General features: G+C 35.7%; 1 protein-coding gene across 2 annotated transcripts in view; it reads left to right on the top strand.

The window, feature by feature from the left end:
* The window catches only part of TTC6 (tetratricopeptide repeat domain 6), a 181,080-nt gene extending 159,670 nt beyond the window's left edge, over positions 1-21,410 (top strand). For both annotated transcript variants that reach the window (XM_076004083.1, XM_076004082.1), the window contains 7 exons: positions 1,762-1,881; positions 7,368-7,441; positions 12,934-13,144; positions 16,232-16,384; positions 17,241-17,411; positions 20,523-20,748; positions 21,195-21,410. In XM_076004083.1, the coding sequence (XP_075860198.1) occupies positions 1,762-1,881; positions 7,368-7,441; positions 12,934-13,144; positions 16,232-16,384; positions 17,241-17,411; positions 20,523-20,748; positions 21,195-21,331 (1,092 nt within the window). In that variant the 3' untranslated portion in view covers positions 21,332-21,410. The remainder of the gene's footprint in view (positions 1-1,761; positions 1,882-7,367; positions 7,442-12,933; positions 13,145-16,231; positions 16,385-17,240; positions 17,412-20,522; positions 20,749-21,194) is intronic.
* The last annotated feature ends 1,555 nt before the right edge of the window (positions 21,411-22,965 follow it).

The raw sequence follows: 22,965 nt of genomic DNA, 5'->3' as shown, positions 1-22,965 counted from the left end.
ACACAGGGAGTTAGAGACCTGTATTGGTGTCCACAGGTTTGTTTGCTTCTGGGTTAATAGTCTTTAGGAGGCTTTGTAAAACCATCTGACCTCCAGCATATGGACTGGGTGTCATTAAACACTGCCACCTCTTCCCTTGTTGTCTAACTCCACCTGTTTCTCAGCATTCCTGCCATCCCTAGGCTGAGAAAAACCAAGTATCTTTCTGCAGAACATGCACTTAGGCATTCTCCCAAGATATGGTTTCAAAAAACTGAGCAAAGGTGAATTCTGGTTCTAGCACTCTATGTTAATGAAAATAGTTAATAGTTACCATTTATTTAAATGGGCTCCTTGTGTGCCACTGGGTTAAATCCTTTACCAACATACAATCAAAATATTTTTAAGTGGATCCTTACAATATGATGAGTTTTTAATTTCCCAGTTTTGCTGATAAGGAAACTGAGGCTTAGTGTTAAGTAACTTTCCTAAGACTGAGAAGCTAATATTATTAATAATAGTAGAGTCATGATACAAACCCAAAATAGGCCAAGGCCGTGACTCACCTTAATCAAACCTCTTTGCTCCCATCCTGCTCCTACCCTCACTGACCTTCATGAAATCTTATTTCCTAGCTTTGCTTTCCTTAGGTGTTACATATTCAGCTGCTTATGGGTCTCTAAGGCATCATACAGGTTTTACATTCTGAGTAAAGGCAAAATTAGACAATTGTGGCTAACAGTCTAGGTTTTCTTTATTTTATTTTTTACAACTATTACTAATTACTTTTTACAGCCTTGGCAATGTTTACTTAAAATTATGCCACAGTATACATATAGGATCTTTAATTGCACATTTTTTTTAGACACTTGAGTACCAAATCAGGAAACAGTAGAAGAGGGCAAATGAGCAAATAACTATCTGTCATTTTCAGTTAGCAGGTGCTGCAGGCATATAAGATTTGGCCCTTTTCTGATCAAGCCATATGGCTCTTCTGAACAAAATGTTCAGTAGGAAAATGAGTTAAGAGATTCAGCTCCAACCTAAATTTAAGATTCTTCTAGTGCCTGATGCAGAGTAGAGACCAGTAAAATCCTGTTTATTCATTGAATGGAAAAAAAGGTAAAAGAAATGGAGAAAGGTCTTCTAAGTTGATTAATTTTTAGCTCAGATTACTGTCTTTAAAACAATGAATATATCTATCAAAATATTTAAAGTAATTTTCTTACAAGTGCTTATTTGCTAGTTTTATTAAGATTCATTTTCATTGATTCATGATTTATTCATTTGATAAAAATTTCTCAAATGCCTATTTTGTGCAGGCATGATGCTTGTTACTGGGCTTAAATGGTGAACAAAATGGACAAGCTGTGCCCTCATAGAGCTTAGATCTTAGTCAGGAAAACAATAAAGCACTAAAAAGAAATTAAATGTTAAATGGTAATCATGTCAACAGTTATTCAATGAAACTACTGAGTGGGGGAAGAGTATTGAATCCTTCTCTTGTAACCCATACACAAATGAGTAAGCATTAGATGACTTACAGATAACATGTGAAGTGCAAGCACAGTGTGTTCCACTTATTAAAAAGCAGCATTATTCACAATTTTAGCTAAAGGGGCCCTTCAAATCTAACATCTGATTATTTTGGCCATATATTATAAGACAAATTAAAGAACTAACTATTGAATCTAGTTTGGACACAAACACCTTTGTCTATAGCCTATGAAGTAAGGCTCTAAAAAGTTCAATCTGCATTGCAAGTACTTATTTTATTTTTAGGCATTAATAGATTATGGAATTGTGCTGCTTCTTGATGCTGGAGAAACTATAACATTAAACACCTTCATCAATCGTGGACTCATCTACTCAGAACTAGAGCAGTATGGTTTTGCATTAGAGGTAAGCATTCCTGTTGATATGTAAGAGTGAACCCACTTGATTTTGCACATTTACGCCTGAAAACTAGTGAACAAGTTCTCACTACTATCAACTGGCAATATTAATGAGTGATAACTCAATTTAGCAAGAATTGTATTGAAACACTTGGAATGACTAATAGAATCTTTTGCAAAAAGTATGTATTTTTACTTTGTTTTAATTACAGATAAAGAGCCAATATATAAAAAAATTCTAATTTGATTAAGACTATCATCTCCCCTAAGGTAGTATACACATAACTCAACTATTATAAAATAAAACGATTTATGTATAGTTTAACCTGCAGTTCTGTGCTGTTTCTCATTCACATTTCTTCTCTCTTCCCATTGAAAATATATCAAAATCTTTTTCAAGCAGGGCAGGATATAGTTGCTTAAGATGGGCTACTGGGAATGGACTTTTAAATTAGTGAAAACAGGTATGCAGAATCATAATATTTAATAGAAGAAGGTACATGCAATTGAAAAGAAACAGGTGATTTAAAATATATTTCATTATAGCATAATTAAAATTCATCACTCTCATTTTTAACTTTTTATTGTCCATTTTACAATAACTTTGGAATTGAGATTAAGAAACACAAAGCATTAACTTGGTGTGGGGGTACACGTTTGTAGTCCTAGCTACTCGGGAGGCTGAGGCAGGAGGATTGCTTGAACCCAGGACAGTGAGTTTTGATCATGCCACTGTACTCCAGCCTGCCCCAAAACAAAACAAAAAAAAACAAAACACAAAAGAAAGCAAAACAAAAACAAACAACGCAAAGAAATACAAGGCAAAAATTAAATATCAATTTGAGGTTTGCCATTAATTAACAGCAGTTTTGCTTCTTCATTTCTGATGCACTACAATGTAACATTATGTAGTAGAGTGTTTCCTATTCTCTTCATTTCTCAAGATGGCTTGTATTATTTTTCTGCTTCTGGAGTCATCTTTTGAGATTCTGCCCCCACAGAATCACTTTCTAGGCAATTTACACCATGAGGAAATGTAATCTCAACATTTGAACTCCTTTAGGCTTTTGATACATCAAAAATATCTTTGTGACATGCCCTTAGGTATCCCTTCAGGTCAAGAGAGCTAAAGAACCTCTCTGTCATGGGCAAGAGAACTATGAAAATCTGGGCAACAGTGTTGGGGTGGAGAGAGTGAGAAAAATGGGGGTGGGAACAAAGGGCCCAGGCTATTGGAGAATTAAATGGAGGGCCTATGTTATCTACCGAATAGATGTTTGTTTAGTACTAAACAACTGCATTAATTCTATTGCACAGTTGTTACATACCAGGTTCTCAACAATGCTGCACAATTTAAAATTTAACTTATAGATAAGGAAACTGGTATTCAAAAAAGTTAAATCAGGCCTTTGAACCAATAAGTACTTGAGTAAGATTTGAACTCAGGTCTCACATGATTCCAAATTCTATGTTCTTGCAGATAAGTCATTGGCATTGGTATGTGGAGATCACAAAGACAGAGCTCCAGTCCTTGAGGAGCTGATGGTCTAGTAAAAATTTGACCCCTCTCTTTCCTCATACCCCACATCTAACCCATTTGCAAGTCTAGTCAGCTCTACCACTAAAGCATACTTTGAATTAAATCATTTCTAATAATTGCCACTGCTATCCTCCTTTCAACCATTAAGTACTGGGGCAAGATCTGAACTCAGGTGTCAGAACTGAATCATTTCTCTAGATTCCTGCAGGAGTTTTCCAACTGGGCCCTCTTGCCCCTCTATGTGCTGTTCTCCAAATAGATGCCAGGGAACTCACTTAACAATATAAAGCAGATCGAGTTATTCCTCTGCTCAAAACCCTCCAATGGCTTCCCATCACCCTTAGAATAAAATCTCAACTCTTGACTATGACCAACCAAGACTGTACTTGAGTGACTGCTGCTCACGTCTCCAAACTCATTGTCAAACATTGTTTTCTCTACTCTAGCCACCTCATGCTGGCATTTTGCTCTGCCTTGGAAATGCCAGGCTCTCTTCCTGCATTTACACAAGCTATTCCCTATGCATATAACCTTCTTCCTACTGATCTGTGAATGGTTCATGCCCATTTAGGTTTCATTTAGGTTTTTGCTCCAATGTGACCTCTTCTAGTCAGAAAGAAAGAAGATAAACTAAAATGGAATATTAAAAGAATAAAAAATAAGTCTGGAAAGGGGAAACAAAGGAGGCCAGCAGAAAAGAAAGAATAGTAGACCTAAATCCAATCACATTAGTGGTTACAGGAAATGGAAATGGTCAAAATACAACAATTAAAATAATGAGAATGCCAGATTGTAAGTTTTAAAAAGTTCCAACTATATTTTGGCTACAAGAAACACACTTTAAATATAATAATACAGATAGGTGAAAATAAAAGGCTAGAAAAAGATACACCACACAAACACAAATTAAAAGCAAAAATAATTTTTCTCCATGTATAATAAATTAAAAAAATTAATTAAAAATTAAATAAAAAAGAAATAGGTGGAGGAAGAAGCAATGGATATAAGACTGAATCAGTAGAGATCAGGATGAAAAACTCAGAGAAAGCAGAGTCCGAAAATATACCTAGGGGAAAAAATTTAGTGGGAAGGACTGATGAACTGAGAGGTCGAGTAGCATGAGTGCTGAAAATGTAGCAGTGAACTGAGAGCCATATGCCTTTCATAGGAGCACCTTGATCAGGAAGCATCTAGACTTGGATTGTTTGAGAAGTGAATGGTTAAATTAACTCGAAGTTAATAAATCGTGGACATTTGATTATCTCTTTTCCCTCTTGAAATTCTAGCATGATAATTGCAAAGGAATAAAAAAGATATAATTCCGAAAGTTTAAAGATAACAGTGAAGAGATATTCAGGTATACCAAACTACCATTCTGTATTTTAATCCCTCAAAGTTAAATATGAATGGGTAGCCAAGCATCAGACACCTAAGGGAAGTAAAATAGAGACTAAAACAAACAAGGGGTCATAGGTGTGTAGGGCTGATGGGAGAAGGGTCAGTGTGTGGAGTGCTGCTGTGAAACAACTAAATTCCATTCCATGCAGGAAGTGAATGGTTCTACCATAAAGTTAAATATGATACAATGTTCATGTTATTTAGAAATCTGAAGCTAAATAGCAGAAGAAATAAAAGCAAGCTGTGAAAAGGATTGCCCTTGGGGAGTGGGGCTCAGGGGTAAGGAGAGGTGGAACAGGATCACTGGACTCTATCAGTCCCTATATACTATATATGTGGATTACTTTGATAAGGTTAAAAGCAAATAAATAAAAATGTCTTTAGAGCCAGTTTACAAAGTACAAATAAAATCAGTCTTCTTAACAAGAATAGTTTAGTGGATGACAGTTGCGGGTGTGGAGCCCCTTGTATGCTCTCGATGAGACTGGTAGTGACAGGAATGAGACAGACGTGGCCACTCGTTTTCAGGGCACATGGGGGTCAGGCGAGGTGTGGTAGGCTGGGGCAGTGAGACAAGGGTTAAAGATACAGAGGGCAGCAGATATATGATAGAGCAAGGTTCCAGAGGAGATGGGAAGGAGTGAGGCCAAGAGCCCCCCTCTGACACAGAAAGGAAGATTCTGGGCGTGAAGGTCATCAGGGAGTAGATGGGAGTAGAGGAAATTTGCACTGAGCATGAGTGACTTTGTGTGGTTTATTATTATCATCCTCATATTAGAGAGAGAGTTAATGCAGAAGGGAAAAGTCACAAAAACAGTGGCTAGCTTTATTCTAAGTAATGCTAAAAGTCATCATTTATGTCTATTGCTGATAATTAATGCCTAATTCCCACATAGTATTATAATGATTATGTATATAGAGTCAAGTTGACTTTTATAAATTTCAACCGACTACAAAACTAAATTTGGGGTTCTCAGCCTTCTAAATTATATGATCATTCCCTGAAACTTCCTAAATTAATGGGAATGTTTGTAGTAAATCTCACACTTGTAAATTTGCCTCCTTTTTAGCAAAAAAAAAAAAATCCCTCCTGGAGTGATATCTGGAAGCACAGTTCATTAGATGTTATTTGATTAGACAATATTTCTATTTTCTTGCAAATAGTTTCATTTAGTATCAAAACATGCTTCTCGAATCTGAGAGGAGAGCCCACGCTCACAGGTTGGTCTGTGACAAATGGCTCCTCCTCCAGCAGGACCCTGGAGTACTCAGCCTGACCCCACGACTCCTTCCACCCTTGTAGCAGCCAAAAACCCATCCCACCTCACTAAGACAGCCGGCCCCTTCCCTCTGATACACCAGGGAGGGCTCTTGCGGAAGGAGGAAGGAAGAGGAGAGGGCGGTTATGGTTAGAGCCTCTCTCCTTGGGTGGTGCCTCATGGGGCCCTGAAGTGCTGGTATCTGGCCTTCTGGAAGGAAGCCTCGAGAGATTTCCTTTTGCCAGTGCAGGAGAGAGTATGGCCCTCCCCATTGCTTAGCTCGATCACGTGAGACCAGAGACAAAACTGCCCACGAAGATTCCCGTTGAAACAAGTCCTCTGGGAAAAAGTAGGGCCATCCCATTTTATTCTGTCATAGGTTCTAGACTCTTACTTTTAGAAGGCCTCTTTTCACATTATAGCAATCCTTAAAATCAATTTACATCTCATGTCTATATAGCACATTGCAGTTGACATGATATTTTGTTTTATAGATATTTATTTAAATATTTTATTAATTTAAGTTTAGTGATGTTCTTATTTTGTCTCAAGCCTCAAATATTTTTGTAGGATGTTGAAAAGCTATACACTTCAGGCACTGTGTCTGGTGTCTAATAGAGGAGAGTGCTCTGAGCCACTGCTGCAGGATCTCTTACAGACTTAGCACTTTTAATTCTTCTAAACAGCCTCTTTCGCAGGGCCATTCAGATCCTTCCCAGCCGACTTCCCTAACTTCAAATCTTGGGGTTAGAGTTTCCATTTTCCCCTCTCAGGAGGCCTTATGGATCACTGGATGCCTTTTCAGCAGGAGTGTGGACTCCAGAGGTAGGAGCAGCCTTGGCCACTCTACACAGAAGGCCTAGTGTGTCCTTCCCCTTCCCTGGGTGCCTGTTTGTGGTGTAGTCATGTAACTCCCAAGGTTCTCTCCAGGTGCATTTCCTTTTATATCTAAACAGAGAAGTCTTTGGCGGTGTTCACTGGGTATAAACAGTAAAAAGAAAGTAAATGAGATAGCTTACTACACATAGAAGGGCAAAAACCACAGGTAGAGTCCCTATTCTTGAAGTGGAGATGAGTAACACAAGATTCTGAGTGAGTTTACAATAATGGGTTTCCTTTGCCTCAGCCATTCTTACTCAATGTGATATTATAAAGAAGAAATAAAGTTGTAGGAAGGTGTTTATTTTGATGCTTGTGTTATGTCTATTCATGGTGGAGTTGAAGTTAGAAGGAATTTTAAGAAAGTGCATGAAGTAATGTTGCAAAATTAACAAAAAACTCGAATAATTATTTCAGGATTTTAAACAAGCTGCACTGGTAAGCCAGACTAACGTGAACCTTTGTCAAGCTGTCGCCGTGTGCCATCACAGGTACGGAGTGCAACTGGTGTCAAAGGGGAGGCATCAGGTTTATGTAATTATAGCTCTAAAAGTAAGCCAGAGGGAACGGAAGAAATTGGGGAAAATTTGTGAATGTGACAGTGTGCAAAAGTGGGCGGGACACAAAGAATTCCCTGGTTAGACATGGGGACCACACTTAGCGTGTCATGAGCACCCCTCTGCGTTCTAATGAATTGTTTTAGCAAGATTAGCAAGTAAATGCCTGCATCACTGCGTGAGAGGGCATCGATCTGATCCAAGCCTAGACACTGGGAAGGATCTTGGTAATATATAGAATAGAGTTATGCATAGTTTACAGTATGTAAGCATAAAATGATTTATTTTGTTCGTAATATGTAGGACCAACTTTTACAATGCCTCTTTGTTGGAAGAGAGAGTGATTTCAAAAAATTATATGTTTTCAAGAAAATTTTTCATTTAAGAAAAATAATTGTAAATCTAAAATTGTGTAAAACAATACCAGTGAATATCTACAGAACACAATAAAGTCTACAAAAAAATGACAGTGCTTAAAGCATTATTACTTATTCTAGGATTGTAATAAAAATAAGCTATAGAAGGAGAGAAAAAACTCTCATATAAGCTAAAATACAGAAGAGGATCAGTTTAAAATACACTCTGAGATAGTATTATAGTATACAGACTTGGCTAACCATAATGTTTACATTTCTATGTATACATTTCACATTTGAAAATTAGTTTTTGGTCATTTTGCTTTTAAAATCATAGAGATTTAGCATATAGGATAAAATGTATTTGAAAAGTAATAGTTTATAGCATTTTTTAAATGAAAGAAACAATGGCAGTTAATTTGAAGGATGAAATGAGAATATTGGCAAATTATGTAGACTAGGCAGTTTAGCAAATAGAACATAGTTTGAATTATTTAGGAAATTGACATTCTTTTTTCCCCTTTTAGGACATAGATAGTACAGCTATATTTCCCCATGAGATTTAGATGTTTTAGCTCATGAACAAAGTGTACTATACTGGAACTTCTGAAGATGCCTTTGTGTTAAAAGGCCTAAACCAGTCTCAGATCTTTCACTTTATATAGACAGCAAAACATGGTCATGCCATTGTCTATTTTAATCCAGCACCTTCGTACAATCCATTTCTTTGAGTAATTGTCATTCTTAAGAAGAGATGGAATAATGATGACTGATGTGTTTGTTTTGGTGGGCGGGTGCAGACCAAAAGTGTCTAAGGTCATTGCATTCTGCCAAAACTAAAAGCAGACTCCAGAATTTCTCTGAACCTCATTCCTATGTTTAGCAACCATTATAGTCAGTAAATTTCTCTGTGTGTCAGTTCACAGTCTCTTTTATGAAATGTAATCACTGGGGGTATATGGCAGAGCCTCCTTAAGCTGAAACTGCTTTGCAATTCCAAATAACCAGCTTTCATCACCTGACTAGAATCTCTATTGTCCTTTAATAAAAGTAGAATTTAAATCAACAGTAAAGCCCTGAAAACTCAGAGTCCCAATTCCATGTGTTCTGAGTTTTAACAGTTTTACTGAATGTAACAATAAAGAAGGTTTAGTGATTGCTTATATTTATTTCAGGAAAAAATATTTTTGCTTTTCAAGGTGAGCTAATAATACACACTTATATGATAGCTGTATGGTTTCTAACTATGGGGATTCACTTTTAGTGTTTTATAGCGGGAAAAGTAAAAATTTTCTCATTTGGAAAAGTTTTAAAGAGGAATAAATTTTAAAATTTTAGGCCTTTGCTCTTTGATCTCATGGTCTTGCAGACTTTTGAAGTATCCTTTGTATATCTCTGGTTCTCACTCTTGTGGTTGCTAGGAGACAACATTCCTTAGGCTTGAATATCCTACTTGTTGCCCAATTTAGTCACCAAGAGTGTTATGGTAGAGTTAATTTTTAGAGCTCTTTGAGAAAGCCACCTTAATATTTTAAAAAATAGCATTGTAGAGGGAGATTACTCAGATATTTATCCTCTCTACTTTTTTACTTTATCACATTTTATTTTACTATTCTTATATTTGCATAAAATATTCTTGAATCTTTAACTCTGCAAGCCAGGTTATTTAGTTTGGGGAGGGATTTGTGATTTATTTGTACAACTCAGTAGGGCATATCTGGTCATGTAGGTGATTGATTTGGAAGATGCAGTGGGCCGTTGTGTCCACGGCCTAGTGGCCAAGCTCAGCACGTGATACCTGATTGATAGGACACTGTAAGGAGAATCATGCACCTTCAATGAGTGACCCCATTACTATAGATTTGCACAAACAAGTTTTATTTTAGAAAAACTCATTTGATATACTTTTATGTTTGTGGTAAACAATGCTTAACCATTTACATTTCAACGAATAGGTATCCTGACATAACATATTCTGCCACATTTTTCCGTTGGTTAACTGCCATGTTGTTACTTAATAAGCGCTTCAATCTGTAGGACCTGTGATAGACACATTTTCAGAGAAATGTAGTTGCTGTTTCCACAGTGGGATCTGTTTCATCTTTTCTCCGATCTTTGGTGCAGAAAGCTAGGAAGTCTCTGTCTTCAGCACTTTTACCTTCTCTGGACTCAATTTTACTCACCGTCAGCTTTGAGGAACTTGCTAGGTGGCTTTCAAGATCTCTTTCCAGCTTTAAAGGTTTAATGATTATCTACTTAGACTGAACAGATTAGATGCTCATTAAATCTTAGTGCTGATCAGTAAAGAAAAATAGCTTCAATCACTGCCTTTTGGTAATTCACAACTTATACCACATAGTGGTGAGTTTCAGTTCACTGCCTTGTTTTTGTTTTGTTTTAATTGGTTAGGCTGTACAAAGGGAGAGATTGTATTTTAGAAGCCATGTATCAGAATATGTACTCACAAAGGATTTGTATTAATAATTGCTCTGGGTAAGAGGGGATATGAATGCAATATGGATGTCATATTGCATACGATGCAGCATGAATGTCAGTATGCTGGGAGCATTTCAATGATTTATGGGGAACATATGAATAAATGGATATTTCCCTGGAAATTTCAGATTACATGGTCACCATCAGTATGCATCATAAGTAAATACTGTACTATTCATAGATAAAAAAATACTGAGCACAACACAATCTATCAACTAAGTGCATTTACCCCAAATAACTATGGGTTAATTATTTCAGATAAAGAATCTGTTATGCCATGTTTAGAATTATTGCTATGATATAGTGAGAAGCGCACTTAGAAAAGCAAAGGAACTTTTGCTTCTTAAATAGCGCCGATCATCAGGAAAGAGGAATACTATTTCATTGTGAACTACCTGAGGGAAGTGACCCTGTGTCTTCTGGGTAACAATCTAGGGCGAACTCAGAAGATAGCATCTGGTTGATATCCATGCGTGTTAATCTTTGCCTGTCTGTAAAATCAGAAACCAAGCTTTTCTAGTGCTTCACTGTTGGTTCTTTTGTAATCTTCTAGCAGAATGCTTGTTGAGTAGTGTTTGCCAAAACATGGAGCAAGTATCATGAGTAACTCAATTATTTTTCATAGTGTAGAGAAGCATTAAAAAAATTACTGAATCACGTCGTGAGAAACTGAATCCCTTTTCAGTTTCAAAATGAATTGTTTCTCAAACCTTCTGAACACATCAAGGTGAAAGTCTCGACTAAGAGTCTTTATTAACTTTCTAAGTTTTTGTAGCCAGTGGTGCATCCCCTCAGTTTCAGTTTCTGCAGACTACCTTATCCAGCTCCAATTTTATTTATTTTTAGGGTTGCCTTCTATGTATAGCATGAGATGATAATTTTTCAATTTATGGTACTGAAATTTGGTTATCTTTTAATATAAATTTAGTTAAGTAAAAAAAGTGAATTGTCAAGTGAATATTCAGTAAATGATAAATATTCAACTCTTGTGAAGGAAGGGCTAAAGTTTGAGAAACACTGTTATAAGAGATATTCTTGATTAATATCTAGGAGATGATTTGTTCTAGAACAGTTATCCTGGGTTCCATGTATTTCATAAAGGAAAAATGAGCAAAGTGGTGATGTATCTTACTAAATTTCGAAGCCTGTTTGGGAAGTAATGAAAAGAATGGAAGGAAGATGATAATCTTTATTGGGTAAGGGTCTCTATGCTAGATGTTCTTCACTTGCTCTTCTTTGATCCTCCTAAAAACTTTTTTTTTTATTTCAGCATATTATGGGGGTACAGATTTTAAAGTTTCAATAAATGCCCTTCCCCCCCTCCCCCCACAAGTCTGAGTCTCCAGCATGACCATCCCTCAGATGGTGCGCCTATCACTCGTTATGTCCTAAAAACTTTGAAGAATTAGTATTAATTTGTATACTAAGGCTCAAATCTGAACTCCAAGCCTTTCTTCTAACTACACTGTTGAGATACCAGCTTACTGGCTCTTGCACACCAACCACAGGGATGTGGTAGGTGCAGAATGTGTGGTAGAGTTGGCTGTGTGGACAAGCATGGATTTTGGTGTCAGACTAACCTGAGTTTGAATCTCAGGCATTTATTCTGTGCAAACTTAGTATGCTATTTACTATACCATTTCCTATGTGAAGACTTTTCTGCCATGATTTTCTGTTCATTTGTATATGTGGATAATTATAACTAGCTTACAGAGTTTTGGGAAGGATTAAAGGAAATAGCACATGTGAAGCATTTTGCAAAGTACCTGGTAAGTGAGCAGTTACTCAATTTTACCTCCCTTATTCTATTTTTTAAAAAATTGTATACTCTGTCCATGTGAATTGAGACTAAATATAATTATTAGATATTCATATGAAATGGAGAAGTGACTTTATATGCTCATGAACAAATATTTGATTCCTTCAACAGCTGTCACCCTTGCCTTAAGAGAGTAATTAGGGAGGATAGAGAAACAGAGTTATCATTTATCTGCATACATTCCCAAGTTATTAATAATAAATAAAATGCATTTTGCTTCTTTCTCTCATCTCCTCTCTTGGTATCCACAATGAAATGGGCTACCTTTATATTAATAGAAGATCTAAAGTAAGGACGTCTGTGTGATGAAAGTCTGGTTCATTTTATTGTATAGTAAAATATTAAATACATATAAGTAAATTTATTTTAGTCTAATTTAAATAGACTAAAATCAGTAATAGCACATGATTTTCTATACTGGTAATTGATAACTATTAAAAACAGGTATAGGCATGCCATTCAGACTTTTATAATTTGAAAAAAGACTTCCAGAATATCATTCCATCACATTCTGCTATGAAAATGACTCTTACCTTCTTTCTTTCATTTTACTAAAATCTTGAAAGAACCTGTCAGGCTTCCTTAGGTCATTTGAACTTGTGTGCTTCCCTTCTATGATGGAAATAAAAATGAAATATTATTTTTCATAAGGGGATATTCAAATATTTATGGGAAAGTCTTATACAAAAAAACATTGTATGTCATTAAAATGTATCAGTTCATCAGAATGCATCAATATTTTCATTTATTTTCAGAATTAAAGAGTTTGAAGAAGCTATCAAATTCTTTACCTGGGCTATTGAAATTAACCCGTGTTTTCTGGATGCTTACATTGGACGGGGAAATTCTTACATGGAATATGGTCATGGTGAAGCCACCAATCGAGCACAGAAGGACTTTCTGAAAGCGTTGCATTTTAATCCATCATATATAAAATCCAGAATTTGTTTAGGCTATATTTTGCAGGTAATATTATATAACAACATTTGAGCATTGAAAGCATCTTTTGGACAGGAGAAAGATCTATTTGGGCCTTTACTAGTGATGAGGATAAATGTCATTTCTTTGGTTATGAGCATTTACCTTTCCCTTATCTTTAGTTTCCAGGGCAGCAGTGGGGATCTGGGGTTCAGTTAGTTACAGGGACCTGCCTGGGTAAGCCTGGGGACCTGTGTGCTAGATGAGGAGCTTTTCAATCTGAGTTTCCTTAAGGTCTGCACCTCTCCCTACTTTGCCCCTACATTTACAAACAACTTTTAAAATTCACCCGATGAATTTCACATATGAGAATCTGGCTAACCTTTATTTTACTAGCTTATACCTGGGCTCTGTAAGTTTTGTCCTATTGAATTAGTGAAAAGCTAAAAGGAATAAACAATGTATGAAAGTGTTGAAGTAGACTGCAGCCATACGATGGGTCAGATAGACACTGTTTGGGGACTTCTGAATTCAGTCATCTTTCAAATTGCTGTGAATGAGGACTTGCTGGGAAGGCAAGAGGCCAGGCATTTGTCCTTCCAGCAAGATATACAAGTGCTACTCTGTATGTTGCCAAGCAAGTCTCAGAGTGACTTCTGGGACACTCTGGCCTGACCCATGTACCAAAATTTCCTAAATCACGGAGCTATTTGCACTAATAAAAAATGTAGTGACATTTTCATAGTAAGGTGCTTAAATGTGCTATATTTGCCATGAAAAGTAACTGAGTAATCTTAAATCTTCTTTTTATCCCTTTCAGTATTCAAAATTTTAAATTATTTTAATTCACAGAAATTCCTGCTAATAATCTTCCATTAAAGTTGATTTATTTTAAAAAATAAGTGAGTTTGGGTGACCTAAGACTGATAATTTTGGAGGGGGCGATAGTGGTAGTATTAGTGAGGTATGCCTTAGAACTTATTAATAAGAGATATAAGATTGCTTTCTTAGAGCTAAACACAAAATTGGCCATTATTGATCACAGTACAAATTTGCAAAGTCAATTTAAAGAGACAAGGTGACTTTCAAGGCAACTAGAGCTGACTGAAATCCAATGAAATGTGTTAACATCATCATTCATTGTATTCAACAGAACTTTTTTTTCTTTTTTTTGAGACAGGGTCTTGCTCTGTTGCCCAGGCTCAGCCTCCCAGGTAGCTGGCCACAGGTACATGCCACTACACCTGGCTAAGTTTTGTATTTATTTATTTATTTTTTTTGTAGAGACAAAGTCTTGCTATGTTGCTTAGGCTGGTCTTGAACTATTAGCTTCAAGCAATCCTTCCACCTTGGCCTCCCAAAGTGCTGGGATTAGAGGTGTGAGCAACCATGCCCAGTTTCAACAGACGTTTACTGAGCACCAAATATAGGATGGGGAACCACTCTAGGCCTAGAGATATAGCGATGAACAAGATATACTTGTCGATGAACAAGATATACTTGTTTCTTCTTGTAGAATTTACTACCAAGTAGAGAGATAGGCATCAAACACTTAATTTTATATTTATATATATATATATATATATATAGTTATTTGATTATAATTATGGGAAGTGCAACAAAGGAAAAATATGAGTTTTAGTGCAACTTAAAACAAGGGAACCTAGCTTGCTTTGAGAGGTGAGAGGGTTTTTTTGAGAAACTAACATTTAAGTTGAGGTGTGAAAGTGTGGGTTGGGGCTAGGATACAGTGTTCCAGAGAGAACAGCCCATTAGGAAGACTTGTAAGAAGGAGATAGAGTGCCCCAGTGGACGGAATATTATGGGCAGGGGACAGGCTGGAGTTGAAGGCCTTATAGTCCAGTTAAAAATGTGAATATCACTAATCAGAGAGGTGACATCTAATTTGCACTTTATGAAGGTCTCACTAGGTATATAGCATCCTGAAAAGGAATTGAAAAGCACATCAGTGGAAAGAATTGAATCAGGAAAGAAGGACTGAAAAAGGAGAGTTGGGCCTATTCCAATTCTGCCCAGGGGAAGGAGGGACAGTTTGCTCAACAAATACCTGTAGATTTCCCTAACTACTTGCCTAGCATTAGGAATACAGAGGTGAGCACAACAGACATTGTCAGGAGCAGATAACAGAGATCCCATCTTGATGGGTTTTGCAGTTTAATATGCCAATAACCTCATCTCAATTTTCCCAATTCATTTATTAAATGAACTTGTGATTACAATGTGGATTTCCAAATATTAATAGCTTATACCGAGAGAGAGAAGACGTTCTAATAAAAAAATAGGGTCCAGTTCCCTTAAGAGTTAAATTTCTTTTTAGTTTTATGCGAGAGTCATTGGGCTCAGCTGGGCTAAAGTGAGTGAGCTTCTGAGATTCTGGCAAATTGGGTTTTTGAGCCCATGAGAAAAAGACAGACCTTGGACCAAGATGAATTTAGTAACTCATTGCCTTCCTGTGGGGAGACATTCAGTTGTCAGCTGGTCTTCCCTAGGAAACACTCTGACATTGTTCTGTTAACAGTGCCCCTCTCCTGACCTTTATTCTTTCCTTTCCAATTGGCACTAAGGTTGGTAGAAACAGATGCTTTGTAGATTTACATGCATTTTCCATGGAATAATGTATAGTGACTCTAAAATTCCAGATGCTGGTACAATTTATGGAAATAGGCTTCACACCATTAGTTTATTCATTTATTTATTCAGCATGTACTTATTTTGTTATGTATAGTATGCATATCTTATGTATAACTGGAGATTCAGTGCCAAGCAAATAAATACAATTCCTGCCTGTGTGTGGAGCTCAATGTAAATTTTTTGGCAATTGTCAGAAGCATTGATGTTTCACATGGTGGCCATAATTTTATGTTGTCCAAGATTGGTATGAGAGATGACTGCAATTAAACTTATTTTAACTAATTAAAATTTAATCATAAACACTCATAGATAATTAGCCAACTGTATACACTCATAGTATAGTCTACTTTGTTTAAAATACCTTAGATTTAGCACAATGTAAATATACCCTTACTAGAGGTTTTGTTTGAGTGAGTTAGAATCATAAACATTTGGTGTGTTATGGATTATTTCCTACATCATGTAATCGGAAAATTATTTTAGGATCAAGGAAAATTCCAGAAAGCTTGGAGGCACTTTACCATTGCCACAGAAGTTGATCCAAAGAGCTACCTAGCCTATGAAGGCAGAGCTATGGTCTGTCTTCAGATGGGTAATAATTTTGCTGCAATGCAGGATATGAATACCGCCATAAAGGTAAAAAATCCATTTAGAGTGTATTATTATTAGCATAAATTAACACCATCAATAAATAGGTTTAATAAAGAAGTTCTCAGTTACCTTTTTAAAGTGACTTGTGGAGAAAATAATGTGGTTTTTCTTTTCCCCTGAGTGATCTCTAGGGTAGAATTATGGCTTGGCAATTTTGTAACCTAAATGGATTTAAAATTCAAAAACCCAAATTCCTGATACATGTTGATTCCTTTCAGTAAATACAGTTTATAGTTTCCTGGTACATCAATATTATTTTGTAATACACAATGAACGCAAAATGTAAAATAATGTTCTAGATTTGAAAGAAATAAAGAACAAAAGAAAGAACAATGTTTCCCAGATTTTTCCTGCAGTGAAATGACAAATAAAACCCTCATGTTGTATGTAATGACAGAAACTCATGTTTTCTTCTAGCTTTTAGGCTTTGTTTCTGTAGATTTGGGCAGATGTAGTAATATTCAAGAGGAGGAAAAGGAAAGAACTGAAATATAATTGCTACTACATAGGACAAATAAGCATGTTAATTATTAAATCTAATTTCTTCTCTAGCCTAACATAGCTAAACAGATAAGCTTTTCCGCTATGTCTATTCCTTTGAAAGTAATGGAGTAAAACACTAAGATTATTTGTTTTATTGCAACCAGATCAACAAACTGTTGACATTGAACCAACTTCATGCCAAGTCCTTTCTCAAAATATTTGCTCTAATGGAGTTTTACCTGCCCTATAAAATTACTAGTTTCCCACAAGTAGATTTCATAACGTTCATTTTTGCAGACATGAAATTGGAGATAAATACTATTCCCAGATGCCAAATACTCATACTATTATATTGCAGATCAATACTACAGCAGAATTCTTAACAAATCGTGGTGTGATTCATGAGTTTATGGGTCAACGGCAGAATGCAATGAAAGACTATCAAGGAGCAATTTCTCTAAACCCCAAGTACTCACTTGCTTACTTTAATGCAGGAAATATCTACTTTCACCACAGGCAGTTTTCCCAGGTAATGTGAGTTTTCCTTAATATTTCCTTTTCGACATTAAATGCTTTCTTTGTCATATATGCAGTTTCAAAATGTAATCCTTACTATCTCAGGTTAATAATTCACTAATTCACTTGTTCTTTTTTTTTTAAATGTTCTTTTTCATAGGGATGTTTATAATTTATTTATTAAATGTTTATACCTCTGGGGTTTATTCTTCTCATTATCATCAAACATTCAACACTTGTCCAGTAAACAATCTTTTGGACCTCTCAAAGTGTTAGCACTTCCCTGGCTATATCTATTGAAACCAGCTTCCAGCCTGGAATCCTTTGTTCTTTTCTCCCACTTACACTTCCCTCAAGACCTTCTTTATGATGTGATTATCTAACTCATTTTAATTTATACCTTTTCTAAACTTCAGTCACCTGAGCATTTGACTGGGAGTGAGAATATTTGGATTTTAGTTCTGGTTTTGTATGACCCCCCTTAACCTCTTTGGACCGCAATTCTTCATGTCTGATATATAAATGTTGGGTTATTAGATGATATTTTCTATTTTTGAATTTATTTGAATTGTGATGGATTTACAGGATTCAAACTCTTTTTAATTTTTGCTTTTTGTCTATAGTCACTCTTTTGTTCTACTTCCCTTCCATTTATCTTGTTCTTTGTCTATCTTTTTGAGTTGGAAACTTAATTTATTTGTTGTTACCCCTTCACTTATATTGTGATAAGCCACTAAGGTTATGTCTTTTCCCCAAGTACTGTTTTGGCAATATTTCACACATTTTGGTCTGTAATGCTTGCTTGTTTGGTTTTCAACTCAGGTAGAATACACATTACAGATATTGAGGACATTAGACCAATTGTTAAAAAATCAAGGCCATTCATTGGTGTCTTTAGTTTCTAATTACTTTATGGCTAATACTGTAGTATTACTTTACTAAAGTAATTTAGTAACTCAGTAATTTAGTAAAGTATTACTTTACTAAAGTAACTTTACTATAATTAATACTTTAGTAGGTGTCTTTAGTCTCTAATTGCTTTATAGATAATACTCCTATACTTCAAGTAACCTCACTAAGTTTGTAGGTTTTCATTTTTTAAGTAATATATTTTGGAAGCTACAATAGAAAGTTATGTTGTACAAAGTTAGGTGTGCTATTGGTGTTTTACTGAGTTCTTTTCTCTTAGCCAAGGTAGGTATTTGCTCCTACATGGTCAAAGCCATGCTCTTGTAATATATAATTGTATAGGTTTTATTGATAATTTATTGGTGAATTAAAATGAAGCCCAAATTACTTTATGAAGAAACTCTTGGTCCTCCTTAGAGTCTTTCCCTTGCCGCAATTTCTGATGATTGCGAGTGAGCCTTCTTTGAGGAGCGAATTCTCTTCAAGCTCTTCACAGATGGATGTCAATTATGCCCCCATCTCAATAGATCCTTAAATTGCTCTTAACTGTGGTATAGAATAGCTGCCATTCAGGGATTCAGGGAAGGGATGGGTTATACAGTCTTGATCTAATTGCCTTTCCTTTCAAAAGTGAGAGAAAGTGAAGTTCATGGGACATTACCTGAAGGCTATGTTGCTGCTCCACTTATAGACATTGGAAAAAAATGACATTTCAATAATAATTGATTGAGTCATCACTGCATTTTGCATATCATTCTCGGTACTTTACATATTAGGTCACTTAATTCTCACGTCAACACTGGAAGTGGAATTTTATTTGTTACCTTTGTTTTTCAGCTCTATGCAAATAGAGCTTTAGTAACTCACCCAAGTTAGAGGCAGGATATGAACTCAGCAATCTGGCTCCATGGTCTGGGCTCCCAGCCACCATGCAGTCAACGTTCCATATTACCCATAATGGAAGTGAATAGAGGACAGATCTTTGAGAAACAGAGAGGAAAATAGTTCAGTGAAGGAGACAGAGAGAATGATCAGAGAGGTAGGAGAAAAGCTAGTAAGACACCTTGTCTCAAGGACAGAGAAGATTTTAAGAAGTAACGAAAGATCAAGAGTGTCCATCCCAAAGAAATGTCATGGAAGAAAAGAACTAGGAAATGTCCCTTGGCTTGAGGACATTGGCAACCTTAGCAAGAGAAGAGCTCATGGAATAAGGGAGGTAGATGGAAGCCAGATTGTGGTGAACTGGTCTGCACTGTACACTTTGAGCATAGTGATGAATTGTGAATAATCTATATGATAATAGTCAAAGGGTCTTCTTGACAAGCTGATTTTTCCTCTCCCTTTCTTATAATATTTTATCCCTTTTGGTATGGCTAACTTTTATCCCTTTTGGTATGTCTTAGAACCTTATTTTGAAAATTCATTTATCTGTTTAGCTCTTACTCTGTTTTTATAGGCAAACTGTTACTTTTCTCATTTGTATTTTATCTTCTTGTATGGACTTCTTTTCTTTTTTTTCTGTTTTTTTTTTTTTTTTTTGAGACAGAGTCTCGCTTTGTTGTCCAGGCTAGAGTGAGTGCCGTGGCGTCAGCCTAGCTCACAGCAACCTCACACTCCTGGGCTCAAGCAATCCTTCTGCCTCAGCCTCCCGAGTAGCTGGGACTACAGGCATGCGCCACCATGCCCGGCTAATTTTTATATACATATCAGTTGGCCAATTAATTTCTTTCTATTTATAGTAGAGACGGGGTCTCGCTCTTGCTCAGGCTGGTTTTGAACTCCTGACCTTGAGCAATCCGCCCGCCTCAGCTTCCCAGAGAGCTAGGATTACAGGCGTGAGCCACCGCGCCCGGCCTGGACTTCTTTTCTAATGTGTGTTTTACCTTTTTTTTTTTTAAACTATATACAGGGCTATAGGGCTTGGGTGTCAAGTAGTGGGAGAATTTCAACTCAGCAAGGAGGAATATTTTATCATTGACATTGTTTAGAATTGCTGACACATGGTAATAACACAAAGCCAACTTTTGTTCAGTTTTATTATTGGTTTTTACATTCTTTACAGACAATGCACCTCTGTATCTGGGATGAAATGCTTCCACTGGCCCCTTGGTATACCACCGGCCTTAATTTTAAATTAAGAGTAAATGTGCTTAAAATTTTTGTATGGTTGTCAATGGAAATATATTCCAATTATCATTATCTTCACATTTTTTAGGCCAGTGACTACTTCTCAAAGGCTTTAAAGTTTGATCCAGAAGACAAATATGCTCTCATGAATCGAGCTGTTGCCAATACAATATTAAAGAAATATGAAGAAGCGAAAGAAGATTTTGCATATGCAGTTGAAAGCTGTCCCTTTTGGGCTGCAGTATATTTTAACAGAGCACAATTATACTGCTGTTTAAAGCAATATGAACTAGCTGAGGAAGACCTTAGTAAAGGTATATTTTTGGCAATTATTTTAGTAAAATTACAGTTGTTGATGTGATTGTTTTTAGACAATAAAAGAAGTCACCAAGTCTTTTTGTCTAGATAAACTTATATAAGAATTAATGTTTTTAGATAACATGTCCTTAATGTAATTAATATAGATTCCTTTATGTAATATCTTACTAACAGCTTTGGTAAGCTGAAATATAGAGACTTATTAAGAAATCATACACAGATGATGCCAACGTTTCAAAGAAAGACATTATACTATGTTTCCCCAAGATAGTTTTCTTAAAAAGATTCAATATTTTTAATTTGACTAAATAGTTATGTTTGAAGAAAAGTGTTTTCATATAAATAATAGTAAAGTTCTTATATTATAAAATTTTGTTTTTAAAAAATGAGATTATTTTTTAATGCTAGCATAAACAAACCTTGAAATTTTTTTCTTTTGCAGCCCTGTCTTTGGTGCCTAATGATGGTGTAGTATACAATCTTAGAGCAAAGGTTCGTGGTAAAATAGGACGGATTGAGGAAGCTATGGCTGATTATAACCAAGCACTTGATCTTGAAGAATATGCCTCAGTTACATAATTACATAGACTGTGGTTTCTGCAGTAATTTACACAGTTGTTCTTCCTAAAACTGAAATATATTTGTTGTTTGAAAAGTTGCACTATTTTCATTATTGTATTCATTATGCCTAGTCTTCTGTATAACCCTTTAACACATTTTAACAAAACGTTTATGTTATGCATTCATTATAAAACTTTTAGATCATTTTCTGCATTTTTGGAATATCTCAATAATTGAATTTCTTCATATAATGCAGAGTTGAAATGGGAATGTTTCTTAACACCTAAAATATTTTCTTTAAAATAATTTCCTTAATTTATAGAAAAAGTGTCTTTGACCTTTTCAGCAATCCCTACTCATAATATATTCAACAGTATCTAGATTTAAAAACATAAATATGGAGCTGACAACTATAAAGAAATCGAATTCAACTATGTTTTCTGTCTCCTTTAAACAATGCATATACTGGCCTGTATCCCCTGCGGGATTGAGCCCCAGCTGGCCACAATTATAACTGCTATAACACACCCTTTGTTGGCTTTCTCCCTTCCCTTTCTCAGTTCCCTTTCCTCTGGCAGAGGCTTGTTGAGGGTAAAGTTTTGTTTTAGTTTCAAAGCTCACTCTGCACTTCCCACTCCTATTTACCTGCAAAAAACAAGACAAAATAGACACAGTCTTTGTTATAATGATATTAAAGCTCTTTGTCTGCCTCTCTAATGATTTTAGTGCATAAAAAGGATTTCCAGTCTTTATCACTTCTTTTTGTACTGGCATATGTATATTTATGCCTATGTCTGTCTGTCTATCTATCTATCATCTTCTACCTATCTGTCCATCTTAACCTTAGATAAATGTACAATGGTAATAAGATAATCTCAGGCTTTTAATTTGAAATATAGTCAATGTGCAGTATCTTATCTTTCATCTTTAATAGTAAGGGCCAGGTAGGAATTGACAGCAGAAAGATAACATGTAGGTAGTAAGAAAGGGAGAAAAAGAATATCATCATTTGTTAAAAACCTATTATGTACCAAACACTCAGCTATAGCTTAAGGACATTTCCATTTCACCCTTACCAATGAGGCAGGTCTTATTATTCACATTTTACAAAGGAAAAAAATGAAGTACACAAAGGTTAAATAATCAGTTTAGAGTACCCCTGGCATAACAATGTTGCCCTAATTTTGTTCCACTTTTATTTACTCAATATGTTTCCTTAAATTGACTTGCTAATATCAATAGAGTTTATTTTAAAAGAAGAAATTTTTAAAAATAAATTATTAAAAAAATTATTCTTGTTCTAACCTAAAATTTCTATTTTTATACCAGAGCTTTCATATTACATTTTGGGAAACATCGTACTTAACAGTATTATTGTATTGTTGCTTGATGGGTGTAGCTGGAAGAGTAATCAGAGTGAGGGAGGGAAAGACATCTAATGCCCGTTGAGACGGGTGAGAAAGAGAATGAACAAGAATCGGTGATTGGTGGGTGCCTGGACAGGCAGGTCAGAGTCAGAAGCAATAATCTTGTACTCTGAGAGTCCCAGTATATATTCTTAGCATGAAGTAACAGTAAGACCTTACTCCTAGTAATTCTCCAAGACCATAAAAAATGTTTTGCTAGTCAATGTCTTAGAATCATCGATTTCC

The sequence above is a fragment of the Microcebus murinus genome, chromosome 6 (assembly GCF_040939455.1).
Source record: "Microcebus murinus isolate Inina chromosome 6, M.murinus_Inina_mat1.0, whole genome shotgun sequence".
Classification (NCBI taxonomy): Eukaryota; Metazoa; Chordata; class Mammalia; order Primates; family Cheirogaleidae; genus Microcebus; species Microcebus murinus.
This window is presented reverse-complemented; position numbering and strand designations above follow the sequence as displayed.